The following is a 16,475-nucleotide window of genomic DNA, read 5'->3' as shown; positions in this document are numbered from 1 at the left end:
ACCTTTCAAGCTCATCCAGTCCAACCCTGCAGCACTCAGCAAGGACAGCTGCAGCTACAGCAGGTTGTTCACAGCTACAACCAACCTCTCCTGCCATGGTTCCAGCCATGGGGCAGCTCCCAGCTCTCTGGGCAGCCTGGGCCAGGCTCTCCCCAGCCTCAGTGCCAAACATTTCTCCTTCCCCCCACTCTCCATCTCCCTCTTGCAGCTCAAACCAGCACTCCTGGCCTGGCACAGGTGGCCTTGCTCCCAACTATGTCCCCAGCTCTCTGAGAATCCCTTCCAGCACTGCAAGGCCACCAGAAGGTCTCCCTAAAGCCTTCTCTTCTCCAGGCTGCCCAAGGCCAACTCTCTCAGCCTGGCCTCGCAGCAGAGCCCTTCCAGCTTCATTGCTGTAGTCTTTCAGTGCCAGGCTGCCCAGAGAGGTGGAGCTGCCCCATCCCTGGTACCATGGCAGGAGAGGTTGGTTGGGGCTTTGAGCAACCTGCCCTAGCTGCAGACCTCCCAGCTGACTTGCAGGGGTTGTGCTGCACGACCTGGAAAGGTGCCTTGCAAGCCAAAGGGGTCTGTGGCATGTTTTGAACTCCCCCCAGCAGGCAGGGCCCTGAGCAGTCCCAAAGCCAAGCCCTCTGCACTCCCATCTGTGGTGCACTGCTGCCATTGCTGGGGGCAGCCATTGCTGGGGGCAGCCCCTGCAGGCTGGCAGCCCCTGCAGGCTGGCACTTTGCCCTCCTGCAGAGATGGCCTCCCAAGAGGGGATGTGACACCAGCAGGGCACCAGAGCTCAGCAGCTGCCTCAGTGCTTGCCTTTCAGTCACTGCTTGCCAAGCCCTCCCCATGAGCTCTTGACAGCTTAGCACTTTCTCCCCAGTGCAGCACCACAGCTGTGAGGACCTCCAGGCCATGTCAGGTGAGGGCAGTGGATAACCCCAAGCCTCCCTCCCAAGGCACAGCCTATTAGCAGCCCCACACAGGCACCTGGAGAAGAGGAGGCTCAGGGGAGACCTTACTGCTGTCTGCAGCTCCCTGAAGGGAGGCTGTAGCCAGGTGGGGGTTGGCAACCAGCACCAGAACAAGAGGACACAGTCTCAAGCTGTGCCAGGGGAGGTTTGGGCTGGATGTTAGAAAGAAGTTCTTGACAGACAGAGAATGGGGATGGGCTGCCCAGGGAGGTGGTGGAGTCGATGTCCCTGGTGGTGTTTAGGAAGAGCCTGGATGAGGCACTCAGTGCCATGGTCTGGTTGATCATTTAGGGTTGGGTGATTGGTTGGACTGGGTGGTCTGGGAGGTCTCTTCCAACCTGGCTGATTCTGTGATTCTACCTGGCTGTTGTCATCCCGTGACAGCCGAAGAGACTGGGGATCTTGAGCCTTGCTTCCCCCCATATTTAACAGCAGCAGGAGAAGGAACCCAGCAGGCTTAGCCCCCAAGAGTTCACCATCTGACAATGAGCTGAGGGAGCTTACCCACAGAAGGGCAACCAAGGTGGGGAAGTTGTTGGCCAGGAGGGTGGTGAGAGCCTGGCCCAGGCTGCCCAGGGAGGTGGTGGAAGCCTCCTGCTGATGCCTGGAGGTGTTTGCAGCCAGGCTGGAGGTGGCTGTGAGCAACCTGCTGTGGGGTGAGGTGTCCCTGCCCATGGCAGGGGCTTGGAGCTGGCTGAGCCTTGAGCTCCCTTCCATCCCTGACAGTTCTATGGTCAGCAAGGGTAGCTCCAGCTGGTGGTGCATGAGCCCAGCCTGGCTCCCACCAGCAAGGAAGTGCAGGGGGTGCCCACCCCTGTCACAGCCAAGAGCTGCTGGACTGGCACAGCTCAGCCCCTCTGGTGGCTCTGCTTTCCCCAGCAAGGGACATCTCTGGGTGGTGGGGATGCAGTGCTGGGTGGTTGGTCCTCTTTGCCCTCTCTGGATCATGAATAGTGTGGGCAGCAGGAGCAGGGCAGGGATGGGGCCCCTGGAATGGGCACTGCTGAGGCAACACTTTGAGTCCTGGGGTTGGTTTTGGGCTCCTCACTCCCAGAAGGACACTGAGGAGCTGGAGCAGGGCCAGAGAAGGGCAACCAAGCTGGGGAAGGGTCTGGAGGAGAGGGCTGGGGAAGAGCAGCTGAGGGAGCTGGGGGTGTTCAGTGTGGAGGAATCTGAGGGGAGACCTCCTTGCTCTCTGCAGCTCCCTGAAAGGAGGCTGCAGTGAGCTGGGGTTGGTTTCTTCTCCCCAGTCTCAGGTGATGGAAGGAGAGGAAATGACCTGAAACTGTGCCAGGGGAGGCTTAGGCTGGAGATGAGGAAGAGTTTATTTGCTGAAGAGAGTGGTCAGGGATGGGAACAGGCTGCCCAGGCAGGTGGTGGGGTCACTGTGGCTGGAGGTGGTGAGACCCCAGCTGGAATCCTGCCTCCAGTTCTGGGGCCCCTATTCCAAGAGGGATCTGGAGGGGCTGGAAGGTGTCCAGAGCAGGGCCAGGAGGATGAGCAGAGGGCTGGAGCACCTCTCCTATGAGGACAGACTGAAGGAGTTGGGGCTGTTCAGTCTGGAGAAGAGAAGGCTCCCAGGTGACCTCATTGTGGCCTTCCAGGATCTGAAGGGGGCTCCAAGAAGGCTGGGGAGGGACTGCTCAGGATCTCAGGCAGTGATAGGACTAGGGGGAATGGAATGAAGCTGGAGGTGGGGAGATCCAGGCTGGAGGTGAGGAGGAAGTTCTTCCCCATGAGAGTGGTGAAGCCCTGGAATGGGTTGTCCAGGGAGGTGGTTGGGGCCCTGTCCCTGGAGGTGTTTAAGGCCAGGCTGGATGAGGCTCTGGGCAGCCTGATGTAGTGTGGGGTGTCCCTGCCCATGGCAGGGGGGTTGGAACTGGATGATCTTTGTGGTCCCTTCCAACCCTGACTGAAAGGTGTGGCCATGGGGCCTGGGGCCAGGGTTTGATGGCCATGGTGAGGGTGGCATTTGCTGCCAGGGGAGGTGGCTGAGTCCCCAACCCTGGCAGTGTTTAAAGATCATTTGGATGTGGTGCTTGGGGCTGTGGTTTAGGGGTGCACCTTGCAGAGCAGGGTTCTGGGTTGGACTTGGTGATCCTGAGGGCCTTTTCCAACCTGAATGTGTGTGTGATTCTGAGTGGCTGATGGTTGGAGCAGATCAGATCTTGGGAGAGCTTTCCCTCCCCAAACCGCTCTCTGATTCCATGCGGGTCCTCGCTGAGGCTGAGGAGGCAGCTCCTGCTCCCAGGCCGCGCACCTCCTGCTGAGGGCTGGGAGGCTTCCCCCCGTGTGTCACTTCCCGTCGCAGAAACCCTTTGTGTGTCGGCAGCGCCCGGGCTGGCTGCCCCCCGGCACCTGCCTGCCTGCGCCGCGGCTCAGCCCTTTCCCGCTGAGCGCCGCCGGGGGCTGCTGCCTGCTCGGTGACCTCCCCCAGCGCTCGGGCAGCACTTTGGCCCCTGGCCATTGCAAACAATTAATGGTGGGGTGGGGAAGCTCGGCCCATGGCAAATTGCTTCCTCCTTGGGGAAGGGGTGAGGTCTCGTCCCGCCTGACCGCCGTGCAGTTTGTGGCCGCCGCCTGAAGCGGTCACTGCCTCCCTCTCTCCCTCCCTCCCTCTCCCTCCTTTTTCCTCCCAGAACTTGGGAAAAACAACCCTCGAGCGCACTCTTTTCCTTTATTTTTGTGCGTGCTTCGCAGCTTTTTGCGCCCCCTCGGCGTCTCAGGGCGTGGAGAAACTTCTCTGGACTTACAAGCTCAGCTAAGAGGAGGCAAAGCGGGGAAGGGGGACGGACGGAGGGAGGGGAGAGGAGAGGAGAGGGGGAAGGATTTTGTTGGGAAGCTGGAAGCCTTCTCGGGATGCCTGCCGTGGGGCGGTTCTCCTTTAGCAGCTCTTCAGCTCTCCCCGGGCCGAGGCGGCTGCCCGCCCCGCAGCGTGGGCGCTGAGGGGCTGCGGCGGGGCCGTGGCCGAGCGCTGCGGGCTGGGCGCTGCGGGCTGGGCGCTGCGGGCTGGGCGCTGCGGGCTGGGCGCTGCGGCCGTCAGGTGCCGGCGGGGCGGCCGGCCGGGGGCAGGCAGCGCCCCGCTGTGCCCCCCGTGGAAGTTGGCTGTCAGAGAAACCTTGGAGGTCCCCTGCGCGGCCCCGAGTAGTGTCATGAGTTAGATTAGTTGGAAGCTGTGCTGGGGGCGGTGAGGCTTGGATTACAGGGCCGGGGCTCCGGAGGGCTGCGCGGAGCGGGGCAGAGCGGAGCGGAGCAGAGCGCAGGAGCCGCCCGCCCGGCCTGGCTGCACGCATGGAGGAGGAGGAGGAGAAAAAGCGCTGCCCCTGCAAGTGAGGCCGGAGAAAGGAGCCCGGGAACATGGTAAGGAGACCTCTGCCAGGGCTTCTGGCCCTCGGGCAAGGGCTGGGCTGTGCGGGTGGAGTCGCTCCCGGGGCAGAGAGCCTGCCGCTGGCTCGGGTGGCACCGCTGCGCCCCTGGGTGCCAGCCCCGAGCGGCGGCTGCGGGGCTCCGCTCGGCCCTGCGCTGAGGAGCTGAGCCGGGGCGGGTCGGGCAGGGCCCTCTCCTGGGGGCTGCCTGGGTCCTGAGCTCTTCTCCTGCCCCTCGCTCTTTGCCAGCCTGGCGCTGGGGCTGTGGGCACTGTCCCCTCACAGCAGCCTGGGGAAGGCGACAGCCTCGGCTTCTGCCTTTCCTTTCTTCCAGGGTGGGCACCCAGGGGTTTGGAGAAAGCCCTGGAGCTCTGCAGGGATCCTTCCCTCTGTGTGTTGAGCTCTCCACCTGGGAGCCCATGTCTGGGGAAGGGAGAGGCTGGAGCAGGGACCCCATCTGACTGGGAGCCACACTGGCACTGCCCTACAAACAGAGGTGGCCGAGGCTGGAGGGCATCACTAGCCCTGTGGTGAGAGCCCAGTGGGCACCAGTGGTGGTTTGTGCCTGGGCTCAGGCTGCGATCCGTGTGCCCAGCAGCCCTAATCTCCTGGATGTGTCCTGCTGTGTCCTGGGCTGCTCCTCCAGAGCAGAAGGAACAAAGTCCAGGGGGGGACAAGCAGCTTGCATGGCTGCTGTGCCTGGCAGGGACTTGGTAGTGCTTAAAAGTTCAGCTTCTGGGCTTGGAGAACTTTGGCTTTTGGTAGGGGATGAGTTGCTCAACTTCTGGCTTCTGCAAGCTGTGCTAAGCTGCTGGAGCTGTGTCTCTCCTCCCTGCCACCTTCCACCTCCTCTGCCATGGAGCCCCTGGCTCTCTGTACCCTCACATGGCTGTGCCAGAGCCCTGCTGTGCTCTGCTCTCCCATCCTGCTGTGGAGGCCTGCAGGCATCTCACTGCTTCCACTTCTCCACCCCAGGCAGGAGAGCTCTTCCCCTCACTCTGTGCCTGGTGTGTTCCTGGCAGGTTTTGGTCCATGCTGGTTCTGGGATGAAGCTGAGGTGGGGGCTGTGCAGGGTGGGGGCCATCCCTTGCAGGCCCTTGGGCTGCCTTTTGCCCCCTGGGAAGCTCTGCTGCAGGGGATCTGAGGCAGAGACTTGCTGCTGCTGCTGCTCCTTTGCTCCTGCAAGCTGGAGGTGAACTGCTGGCTCCCAAATGCTTCACCTCCAGCTGAGGTCCTCCTTCACCTTGTGCCAATGTGTGATGCAGAAGCTGTCTCAAGCAGGGGCCTTTGTGTGGAGCAGTGCCATGGCCAGGTGCCAGGGAGGCTTGTGGGCATTCAGGGACCAGGCTGCTGAGGGCAGGTGTGCCCCTTGGGTGCTGAGGTGAGGACTGGAAGCAGAGCCAGGCTGCCACAGAGCCAGCGGTGGGTTCTGGCCACCTCGTGGGCACCTGCAGCCTGTGGCAGGTGTTCCCAGCCCTGTGGGGAGCACTCTGGGAGGTGTGATCTGTGAGCAGCCCACTTGTGGCTGTAGCTCCAGGAGGCTGCTTGGGTTTGGGTGTTCCTGCAGGCAAGAGCTTTGGACCTAAGTGGTTGCAGGTCAGTGTGAGGCTTCCCTGTGGCCTCTGGAAGCCTGCAGGACTCTTGGGGGCTTGGCTTCTGCTGGAGGTCTGGCATGGGGCAAGGGCTGCCTGCCCTGTTCTGCATGGGGCAGGTGGTTCCCCTTCAGGCTGTGGTGGGGATGATGTGGTGTGGGTGCAGCTGGGAGATGGCTGCATCACCAAGGCTGTTGGAAACCTTAGGCCAAAGTTTTCCCTTTCCATCAGAGCTGACTTCTGCAGCTCTGCAAACCCTGTGGTGGGAGCAAGGCAGGAGCTTGGCTGGGCTGAGTCCACCCAGCTTATCATGCCACAGCCCTTCTGGCTGGGCACCTGGCAGGGATTTCTCCAGCCTGGCAGTGGGCTTCACCTTGCCTGGTGCCTGCTGCTGGATGGGGCTCAGGCCAGGCCACACTGTGTCCAACCTGAGGAGCAGCTTCCAGCCCAGCTCTTGGGTGGGCTGGGTGGGAGCAAAGCAAGGAGCAGCCCCACTGCATGGTGCAGGAGTCTGTTGCCACATCCTGAGGGACAGGACTCAGGCTGCAGTAGCTGGCCAGGGCTGCCAGGGCTGCTTTGCCACCCTCTGTGGGGTGATTGCTCCTGACCTCCAGCGCTAGCTGGGGCACTGTGGAGCCAGCAGGTGAATGCAGTGAGTGCATCCCATGGACTTGCCAGACCTCTCCTCTCCTGGTGCCTGGGTCTGGCACAAGCTGTGCCAGTGCTGCTGACTTCCTGCAGAGCTCAGGTGGCAGCACCGTGCTGGCAGGGGGAGGCTCAGCAGGGGGAGGGGGGATGCAGCCTCTCCTTTGTCTTCTGCTTGGGTCTTCTCCCGGGGTGGGAAGGAAATGAGGCTGGGAATCACAAAGAGCTCTAAGCATTGGGGATCTTCTGCCTTTATTTCTCTGCCAAAGCCATGAGCAAGATGTTGGAACAGTGACAGCACCCAGAGATGTAATCCTGAGCAGATGGAAGTGGTCTGAGAGCATCTTCTCTGGGGGAGCAAGGATGAGAGCTGGTGCATGCTGCCCAGCAGCACTGGCCAGGTGGAGCATGCTGCCCATGGGGGCTAAAGGCAAGGCAGAGGCCAACTGAAGCCAGGCACCTCCATCCAGCAATGTCTCCCAGGAGCAGGTGGGACTGCAGGACATCTGGAGCACTGAGTCCAGTTCTGGGCCCCTCATCCAAGAAGGACCTCAGGGAACTGCTTGAAAGGGTCCAGCCCAGAGGCACAGAGCTGCTGCAGGCAGGGGAACATCTCCCTGGGAGCACAGCTGAGGGAGCTGGGAGCAGAGCAGCCTGAGGGCTGCCCCCAGTGCTGGGGGTAAAGCTGTGCAGGGCTGGAGCCAGGCTCTGCTCAGGGATGGCCAAGCACAGCACCAGGGGCACTGGGGGCAAGCTGGAGCAGAGGAGGAGCCACAGGAACTGGAGGAGAAACTTTGTCCCTGGGAGGCTGCTGGAGCCTGGAGCAGGCTGCCCAGAGAGGCTGTGGAGTCTGCTCTGGAGCCTTTCCAACCCCCCCGGATGTGTTCTGAGTGACCTTCTCCAGGTGACCCTGCTCTGGCAGGGGCTTGGGCTGGGAGGGATCTCTGGAGATCACCCAACCTCTAATGTTGTGTGGATGTCCATGGTCAGGGACTGCAGCTGTCCAAGGAGGGCTCTGTGCTGCCTGGAGCTGCTCATCTCTCAGTGAGGCTGGGGAGACTCTGGCAGAGGCTGCCCAGGGAGGCTGTGGCTGCCTCCTCCCTGGAGGTGCTCAGGACCAGGCTGGATGAGGCCTTGGGCAGCCTGGGCTGGGGGGAGGGGTCCCTGCCCATGGCAGGGGGTTGGAGCTGGATGGTCTTTGAGGTCCCTTCCAACCCAACCCATTCCAGGATCCTGTGGCTCTTGCTGCTGCTCACTTCAGCAGAGCAGCCTGCAGCCTGCTGCTGAGTGCTGAGCACAGGCAGGGCTGCCCAGTCCCGGGGCTCCCTGGCTTCACCTCACACCTTACCCTCTGCTGAATGCAACCATCCCAGAGCTGTGAGCACAGCCTGAACCTCAGCATCACTGCTGGCTGTGCCTGGCACTCACAGACACAGGGGCTACAGCCCCTGCAGGGTCGTGGAATGGATTGCTTTGGGCTGGAAGAGGCTTTTGAAGCTCATCCAGCCCAACCCCCCTGCACTCAGCAGGCACAGCTAGAGCAGGCTGCTCACAGCCACAAACAGCCCTGGGGCAGCTCCCAGCTCCCAGGGCAGCCTGGGCCAGGCTCTCCCCACCCTCAGGCTCCAACATTTCTCCTTCTCTCCACTCTCCATCTCTCTCTTGCAATTCAAACCATCCCCCCTTGGCCTGGCACAAGTGGCCCTGCCCCAGAGTCTGTCCCCAGCTTGCTGGGAGGCTCTCTGAGCACTACAAGGCCACCAGAAGGTCTCCCTGGAGCCTTCTCTTCCCCAGGCTGAACAACCCCAAGCTGTAACCCACTTCAGTACCAAAATGCTGAAGAGTCTCTGTTAAAACAGCCAAGGTGCCTTCTGCAGGAGCTTTAAGCTTAACCCACCTGAGTGCACTCAATATCAGAGCCCCCTGCCATGCCCAGGGACCCCTCCCCCCAGCCCAGGCTGCTCAAGGCCTCATCCAGCCTGGTCCTCAGCACCTCCAGCCAGGGGGCAGCCACAGCCTCCCTGGGCAGCCTGTGCCAGGCTCTCCCCAGCCTGCCTGCCAACCATTCCTTCCTCCTCTCCACTCTCCCTCTGCCCTCTCCCAGCTCCAAGCCATTCTCCCTGCTCCTGGCACTCCCAGCCCTTGCCCAGAGTCCCTCCCCAGCTCTCCTGGAGCCCTTCAGCTCCTGCAAGGTTGCTCTGAGCTCTGCCTGCAGCCTTCTCCAGGCTGCACAGCCCCAGCTCTCGCAGTGGGTGCCCCCAGGGGAGGACACCTTGCTGTGGCTGGCTGGTGGTGTGCAGAGCTGCAGGAGCTCAGGTGGGGTGAGCTGGGTGGCCACCTCCAGCTCTGCAGCCTGCCCTGGGTGTGGTGGCACTGCCAGGGGATGGAGCTGCCAGGCTTCCTGAGCAGGGTCCATCGGGAGGATTCCTTCCCTGAGGCTGCTCCTTGCTTCCCAATGCAGTCCCAGGGCTGGGGAGCCTCCACCAGTGGTTCAAGGCTGTGATGGTTTGCTGCCTGTTGTCATCTCCCTGAATCCATTTACCTTTGGAACAAGGTCCTCCTCGTGGGCATGGGGGGGCTGGTATGCAGCCCCATTAATGGATCAAGGGGGGAAATGCCTCTGGCTGCATTCTCCTTTGTGCCTGGGCTTACCACCACCCCCGGGCTGGCATCCATCCCTCCCCTGCACAAAGATGTCTTTTAGCAAGGGCTGCTGGAGTCCCCACCCTCCTTTGATATGTGTGGCAATAATGGGACACGTGAGGCTGCTGCTGGGGGAAGAGGGAAAAGAGCTCCCAAGGCAGCAGCTTGGGAAGCCCAGGATTGCTCCTGCCCATGAAGCCATGCCCTGGCTTCATGCCCCAGGTGCCCAGCTCTCCAGGAACCAGGTGCTAGAGGTGCTGCTGAGGGCAGGGCAGCAGCAGCAGTGTGACCTGCAGGGGGGAGGTGATTCCCTCTGCTCTGCTCTGGAGGGACCCCACCTGCAGCACTGTGTCCAGTTCTGTTGCCCCCAGCACAGGGAGGACCTGGATCTGCTGGAGAGGCTCCAGAGGAGGCCACAGAGATGTTCAGAGGGCTGCAGAGCCTCCCCTGTGGGGCCAGGCTGGGAGGGTTGGGGCTGTGCAGCCTGCAGGAGAGAAGGCTGCAGGCAGAGCTCAGAGCAACCTTGCAGGAGCTGAAGGGCTCCAGGAGAGCTGGGGAGGGACTCTGGGCAAGGGCTGGGAGTGGCAGGAGCAGGGAGAATGGCTTGGAGCTGGGAGAGGGCAGAGGGAGAGTGGAGAGGAGGAAGAAATTGTTGGCAGGGAGGCTGGGGAGAGCCTGGCACAGGCTGCCCAGGGAGGCTGTGGCTGCCCCCTGGCTGGAGGTGCTGAGGACCAGGCTGAATGAGGCCTTGAGCAGCCTGGGCTGGGGGGAGGGGTCCCTGCCCGGGGGAGGGGTCCCTGCCCATGGCAGGGGGATGGAGCTGGATGGTCTCTGAGGTCCCTTCCAATCCAACTCAAAGTTCCAGGCTTAGCTGCTCAGGGCCAGGAGAGCCACAGCTCAGCTCCAGGTCTCTGCCCCTGGGGAGCCAGAGCTGAGCTCTGGCTCTGTTGCTCTGGGTCTGTCCCTCAGGAGCTGGAGCACAGCTTTGGGTCTGTTCCTCAGGCAGCTTCTTGTCTTGGAGCAAATCTGTCTCTCCCTGAGCAGGCTGCTCAGGGCAGTGGTGGATTCCCCATCCCTGGAGGGGTTTCAGAGCCCTGGAGATGTGGTGCTGAGGGCCATGGGCTGGTGGTGAGCTGGCAGTGCTGGGGTGAGGCTTGGACTGGATGATCTCAAAGGGCTTTTCCTACCAGAGTGATTCTGTGGTTAGAGGAGCTGTGGCTGGGCTGTTGTGGGGGCCTGGGACCACAGGGTGCCAGCAGCTCCCAGCTGAGTCCAGCAGCTCTCCAACTGGGGCAGGATCTTTTCTCAGGGCTGTCTGCCCTCACCTATGGAGGTTGCCTTGGTAGGGAACTCCCTGGTCCCCGTGGGAGTCTGTCCAGCAGGTCCTGCGTCTTGCAGAGGCAGGAGTTGGACCTGAAGGTGGTCCAGGCACAACCTGAGCCCTGGAGCTGGGCTGTCAATAACAGTCTGAGTGCCTGCCCTGTGCAGCTCACTTCTGGCCCCTGCCAGCTGGCCTTTTGCAGGATTATCATCATCTTGAGGCGTGCAGGAGGCTGCCCATCTGTTGGCAGGTGCCCCCAGATGGGTGTCTGAACACCAAGTGTTGGCTGTGGCCTCTTGTCTCTGACCAAAGTGTGCCAGAATGAGCTGAGCAGTTGGCCCTGAGCTCACCCAGGCTGCTTCCTAGCTGGCATAAAGGTATTGTTATCTGCCTGGGGCACCCTGGTACTGGAGAGGTGTTGGGCCAGATGGGCAAGGGGAGAAGGTCCTGCTGCTCTGGTTGGTTTGTCAGGTGGGTGCCAAGGCCTGAAGTTGAGAGTGGAGCAAATACTGTAGCTAATAAAGAGGTCAAACAGGCTTCTAGGGTAGCAGAGAGAAAGGATTTGAGGGCAAGACAGGGAGTCTGCTGTCATGGCCCAGGATGGGCAGAGCTCAGAGCAACCTTGCAGGAGCTGAAGGGCTCCAGGAGAGCTGGGGAGGGACTGTGGGCAAGGGCTGGGAGTGGCAGGAGCAGGGAGAATGGCTTGGAGCTGGGAGAGGGCAGAGGGAGAGTGGAGAGGAGGAAGGAATGGTTGGCAGGGAGGCTGGGGAGAGCCTGGCACAGGCTGCCCAGGGAGGCTGTGGCTGCCCCTGGCTGGAGGTGCTGAGGACCAGGCTGGATGAGGCCTTGAGCAGCCTGGGCTGGGGGGAGGGGTCCCAGGGCATGGCAGGGGGCTGGGGCTGGATGGTTTCTGAGGTCCCTTCCAACCCAAACCTTTCTCTGAGTCTGTGACTTGTGTTGAAGTGTCCTGGGGGATTTCTGGCTCTGTGCTTCCTCGAATGGTTTGGGCTGGAAGGGATGTGGAAGATCATCGACTTCCAGCCCTCCTGTTGAAGCCTTTTGTAGGAACATGGTGTCTGGGAGGTGGAGAGCTTTGGCTGGGCTCTGGCTTGTGGTTCCATGACCAGACTGGGGGTGCTTAGGTCAGGGCAGCCTCTGCAGCCTGGGTAATGGCTTGGAGCTGGGAGAGGGCAGATAGAGAGTGGAGAGGAGGAAGGAATGGTTGGCAGGGAGGCTGGGGAGAGCCTGGCACAGGCTGCCCAGGGAGGCTGTGGCTGCCCCCTGCCTGGAGGTGTTCCAGGCCAGGCTGGATGAGGCCCTGAGCAGCCTGGGCTGGGGGGAGGTGTAGTGGAAGAGTAAGAGGTTTGCAGCTCTAGAGGGGTCTCTCAGGGGGCACAGCTCTGCCCCAGGGCATCTTGAGGAGGTGTCTACAGCTAGCAGTGGGTGATGGATCCCAGCCCCCACGTGCTGAAGCTCTCCCATGGCCAGGCTCTCTGAAAAGCACCCAGAGCTTTGGGTGTTAATTAATTGCATGGGCAGAGGTTTCCCAGCCCTGAGTGAGAACCAGCTCTTCTTCCAGATTGAGAGGCTCAATCCCTTGGTTACAGCAGAGGAAGCTGCTCTCCAGCTGCAGGCTTGGTGTCTTCTCCTCCCTTCCCTGGCTCTCCTTGCAGCTGTTCAAGGCCAGGCTTTGGGCTGCTCCCTCTGGTGCCCTCTCAGCACCTCTCTCATCTGGCAGATCAGTTGCTGGTAGAAAGTCTACCAGGCCCCTGGGGGCAGGAGCCCTGGGTGAGATCCACCTCCTGCTCAGGTCACTGAGAGCTTGGTGATGAGCAGGACATGTGCCTGCAAGCAGAGGCTTATCTCCATCTCCCACTTCTGCTCCTCTCTGCCTCTAAGACGACATCCTTGGGTTGGGGGGCAGTGTTTCATCCCCAGTTTGGCCTCTTTAATCTGCTCAGCAGTTGGCAGCAGCTTTTCTGATGTGTTCTGCTTCAGAGGACCTGGAGGGTGAAAGCCTGAAGGAAAGGGTAGAGAGGAGTAGGGTGCCTGTGGCAGGGATGAGTGCTGGGGTGTGCTGAGAGCAGGTTTGCTTCTTGTGTTGCTGTGTCAGACCTGGGTTACATCCAGGTGTTGAGGGCTGGGAGGGCTCTGCTGTGAGGCCAGGCTGAGAGAGTTGGCCTTGGTCAGCCTGGAGAAGACTCCAGGGAGACCTCCTGGTGGCCTTGCAGTGCTCAGAGAGCCTCTCAGAGAGCTGGGGACAGAGTTGGGAGCAGGGCCACTTGTGCCAGGCCAAGGGGGGATGGTTTGGACTGCAAGAGGGAGATGGGGAGTGGGGAGAAGGAGAAATGTTGGAGCCTGAGGGTGGGGAGAGCCTGGCCCAGGCTGCCCTGGGAGCTGCCCCATGGCTGGCAGCAGTGCAGGTGAGGCTGCTCTGGTTGCAGATGTCCCTGCTGAGTGCAGGGGGGTTGGGCTGGCTGAGCTTCAGAGGTCCCTTCCCACCCAAAGCAGTCTGGGATTCTGTGACTCTCTGGACTCTAGTTCCAGAGCTGAGGCTTGCAGGAGGTCAAACTTCACCTTCAGAGCAGTCTGGGATGTCCCCCTCGAGTGAAAGGAGAGCAGCCCTGGGGGGCTCCCCCAGCTTTGGGGCTCCCCCAGCTTTGGGGCTGCCTGTCACTGGCTGAGCACCCCCAGCCCTGCAGCCTGGGCAGAAGCAGGACCTCAGAGCTGGCAAGCAAGGCCCTGGATTTCCCCTTTGTTTAATTAAAGGAGAGATCATGAGTTAATCACTTCCAAGCTCTTGTTTTCCTGCAGGGCCTGGAATGATAATCCCAGCTGCTGCCCAGCAGGAGCTGCCTTGGCTGCTGCAGCCTCATCCAGCCAGAGAAGGGCTGGAGAAGAGAGGGAGGCATCTGGAAATGATTCTGGGAGCTCCTTCTGTGGAGCAGCCACTCCCTGCAAGGCTGCAGCAGCTGCTTGGGTCCCAGGCTGGAGGCAGCTTGCTTCTGGGGTCCCTGAGTGATGCTGCAAACACTGTCATGGAGACACAGAGTTCCAGGGGGGAAGGGACCCCAAGGACCATCTGCTCCAAGCTTTCTAGGTGATGGTGGAGTTGAAATGAGCTGGCCCAGGGCCCTAGCAAGCTGAGCCTTTCAGCTGTCTGATGTAGGGGAATCCACTGCTGCCCTTGGGAGATGATGTCCTGGGGAGACTCTGGCACAGGTTGCCCAGGGAGACTGTGGCTGCCCCCTGCCTGGAGGTGTTCCAGGTCAGGCTGGATGAGGCCCTGAGCAGCCTGGGCTGGGGGGAGGGGTCCCTGCCCATGGCAGGGGGTTGGATCTTGAAGGTACCTTCCAACCCATTCCATGAATCCATGACTGCAGTGCCTGGCTGTGCTCATTGGGAAACCTTTTCCTCTGGAGTCCACTGGGAACCTCCCCAGCACTAACTTGGCCACAGGGCTGCTCTCCAGCCAGGCAGATCCCAGTCTGAGCTGCACTCCTGGGCTCTGTGTTCCCAGCTCCAAGACCCTGCACTTGTCCCTGTTGAACTTTTCACAGTTAGCATTGCTTGGAAGGCAGCCTCCAAGGGCCTCCTGGCCAAGCCCTGCAGGCAGCAGGGACAGCTCCAGCTGCAGCAGGCTGCCCAGGGACACAGCCAGGCTGAGCTGGAAGGGCTGCAGGGATGGAGCCTCCAGCACCTCCCTGGGCAGCCTGGGCCAGGCTCTCCCCAGCCTCCCTCTGCACAACTTCCTCCTCAGCTCCAACCTAACTCTGCCCTGCTCCAGCTCCAAACCATTGCTCCTGGGCCTAGCCCCACAGCCCCTTCTGAGCAGTCCCTCCCCAGCCTGCCTGCAGCTGCCCTGCAGCTCTGCAGCTGCAGCTCTGCAGCTGCAGCTCTGAGCTCTGCCTGCAGCCTTCTCTTCCCCAGGCTGAAAGGTTCTTGCCAGCCCACTCCTTCAGCCTGTCCAGGCCCTCCTGGAGGGTGGCTCTCTCCTTGCAGCCTCCCCACTCATTTTGGTGTCATCTGCAAACGTCCCCAGGGTGCTCTTGATCCTAACATCCACATGTCCTCCCAGGAGGAGCTGGGTGCTGTGCTTTTTTGACCTTGAAAGGCCTAAAGCAAGAGCTCAGAGAGCAGGTAGAGCCCTCCCTGCAGCAAGGGGAATGCCTCCCGCTGCAGCTGCTCCACTTCAGGCTTTTGTTGTTTGAGCAACACCTTCCAGAGGCAGGCAGGGTGCCGAGGGCAGGCTCCCTCCTCCAGCCTCCCCCTGAGCTCCCAGGCAGCAGCAGGCAGGGGGGAGCTGGCACTTGCTCTGGGAAGATTTTTCTCCCTTGAACTCATTGCTGTTGTGATTAGAGCTGCTCAGGAAATGGGGCTGGGAGGGTTCTGCTCCCTGCAGAAACAGAGTGGGAAATCTCACACTGGGGCAGGGAAGGGCAAACCCAACACCTCCCAGGCTGCTTCCCAGCCAGAGAGCTCCGGCTCTGGGTGTTTGCTTTAACGGCTGGGCTCTGAAGGCAGCCAGCCTGGCTTGCAGCTCCGTGTCACAAAGGGGCGAGCCCAGAGGGCTGTTTTTACTGGAAATGAGGTTTTTCACCTCAGCTGCGAGCCCAGCAGCCCCAGCCAGGCGGCAGAGCCCAGCAGAGCAGAGCACACAGAGCCTGCTGCTGGCGCAGGCAGCAGCGAACCCCTGCTCGGCTCCCGGCTGCTTCCCCTCCCCGGCCCAGCGCTGGCTGGGGGCCAGCACCGGGCCCTGGGCTGTGATGCTTGGAGCCCTGCCGCTCCCCCAGCCCCTCCTGGCTAATTCTGCTTGCCAGTCTGGGCTGTGGGAGGGCTGGGCTGTCTCTTCCCCTCGCCTCTGGATTCTGCTCGCTTCTGGCCTGCCCTGGCACTGCCTGGCAGCAGGTGGGCAAAGCAGAGGAGAAGGTGGCTGCCTGGAGGACGTGGCCAGGCTGGGGGCAGCCAGAAGAAAGAGGAGAGGGGTTTGGGAGCTGCTGGCAAAGCCTCCCTGCTGAGCAGGAGCCGAGGTGCTGGGTGGTGACTCAGAGCTGGGTGTGCCCTGGGCACTGCTGGCTGCTGCTGGCAGCCTCTCTGCCTCTGCTCTGCTGCTCCTGCTGCCAGGCCACAGCCAGGGCAGGGCTGGGCTGGGGCACGCTGGGATGTGTAGTTCCACTCTGGCTGCTGAGATTCACAGATTGCAGCAGGCTACCAGGGACCCTCCAAGGGTCCAGGCTGAGCTGGAAGGGCTGCAGGGATGGAGCCTCCACCACCTCCCTGGGCAGCCTGGGCCAGGCTCTCCCCAGCCTCCCTCTGCACAACTTCCTCCTCAGCTCCAACCTAACTCTGCCCTGCTCCAGCTCCAAACCATTGCCCCTGGGCCTAGCCCCACAGCCCCTTCTGAGCAGTCCCTCCCCAGCCTGCCTGCAGCTGCTCTGCAGCTGCAGCTCTGAGCTCTGCCTGCAGCCTTCTCCCCTCCAGCCCCAATCCTTCCAGCTTGTCTGTGTAGGAGAGGTGCTCCAGCTGAGGGACTTCAGCTGAATTCCTGCTGCCAGCTGAATCCTCAGTGTGTTACAGCACAGAATCATGGAATGGTTTGGGTTGGAAGGGACCTTTCAAATGTCATCTGGTTCAACCTTCTTGCCATGGGACACCCTGCACTAGCCCAGGTTGCTCCAAACCCTGCCCAGCCTGGCTTTTGGGGATGGGGCATCCTGTCTGGACAGCCTCTGTCTCACCACCCTCACAGTGAAGAACTTCTTCCTTCTGCCTCCTCTAAGTCTCAGTTTGAAGCCATTATCTTTTGTCTTATCACTGCCTTCCCTGATGAAGAGTCCCCAACCTTCCTGCGGGCCCCCTTGAGGGTCTCACTTTGCTGGGCCAGTGCAGCCAGCTAGAAAGGAGAGTTGTCCACTACAAGCCATGGGTTAGTCCAACACTCTGGTCT

The 16,475-nt window shown here is 61.5% G+C and overlaps 1 protein-coding gene across 1 annotated transcript in view; it reads left to right on the top strand.

Annotated features, from left to right (window-relative positions):
* Nucleotides 1–3,525: 3,525 nt before the first annotated feature.
* Nucleotides 3,526–16,475, top strand: part of PLEKHG4 (pleckstrin homology and RhoGEF domain containing G4) — a 60,311-nt gene continuing 47,361 nt past the window's right edge. Inside the window, exon 1 of the mRNA XM_068168379.1 lies at nucleotides 3,526–4,322. Coding sequence (XP_068024480.1) covers nucleotides 4,320–4,322 — 3 coding nt within the window. The 5' untranslated portion in view covers nucleotides 3,526–4,319. The remainder of the gene's footprint in view (nucleotides 4,323–16,475) is intronic.

This window comes from Melanerpes formicivorus, unplaced genomic scaffold (genome assembly GCF_026170545.1).
Source record: "Melanerpes formicivorus ecotype bairdi unplaced genomic scaffold, bMelFor1.0.p_v2 SCAF_137, whole genome shotgun sequence".
Classification (NCBI taxonomy): Eukaryota; Metazoa; Chordata; class Aves; order Piciformes; family Picidae; genus Melanerpes; species Melanerpes formicivorus.
Note: the sequence above shows the minus strand (reverse complement) of the source record. Positions and strands in the feature narration are given on the sequence as shown.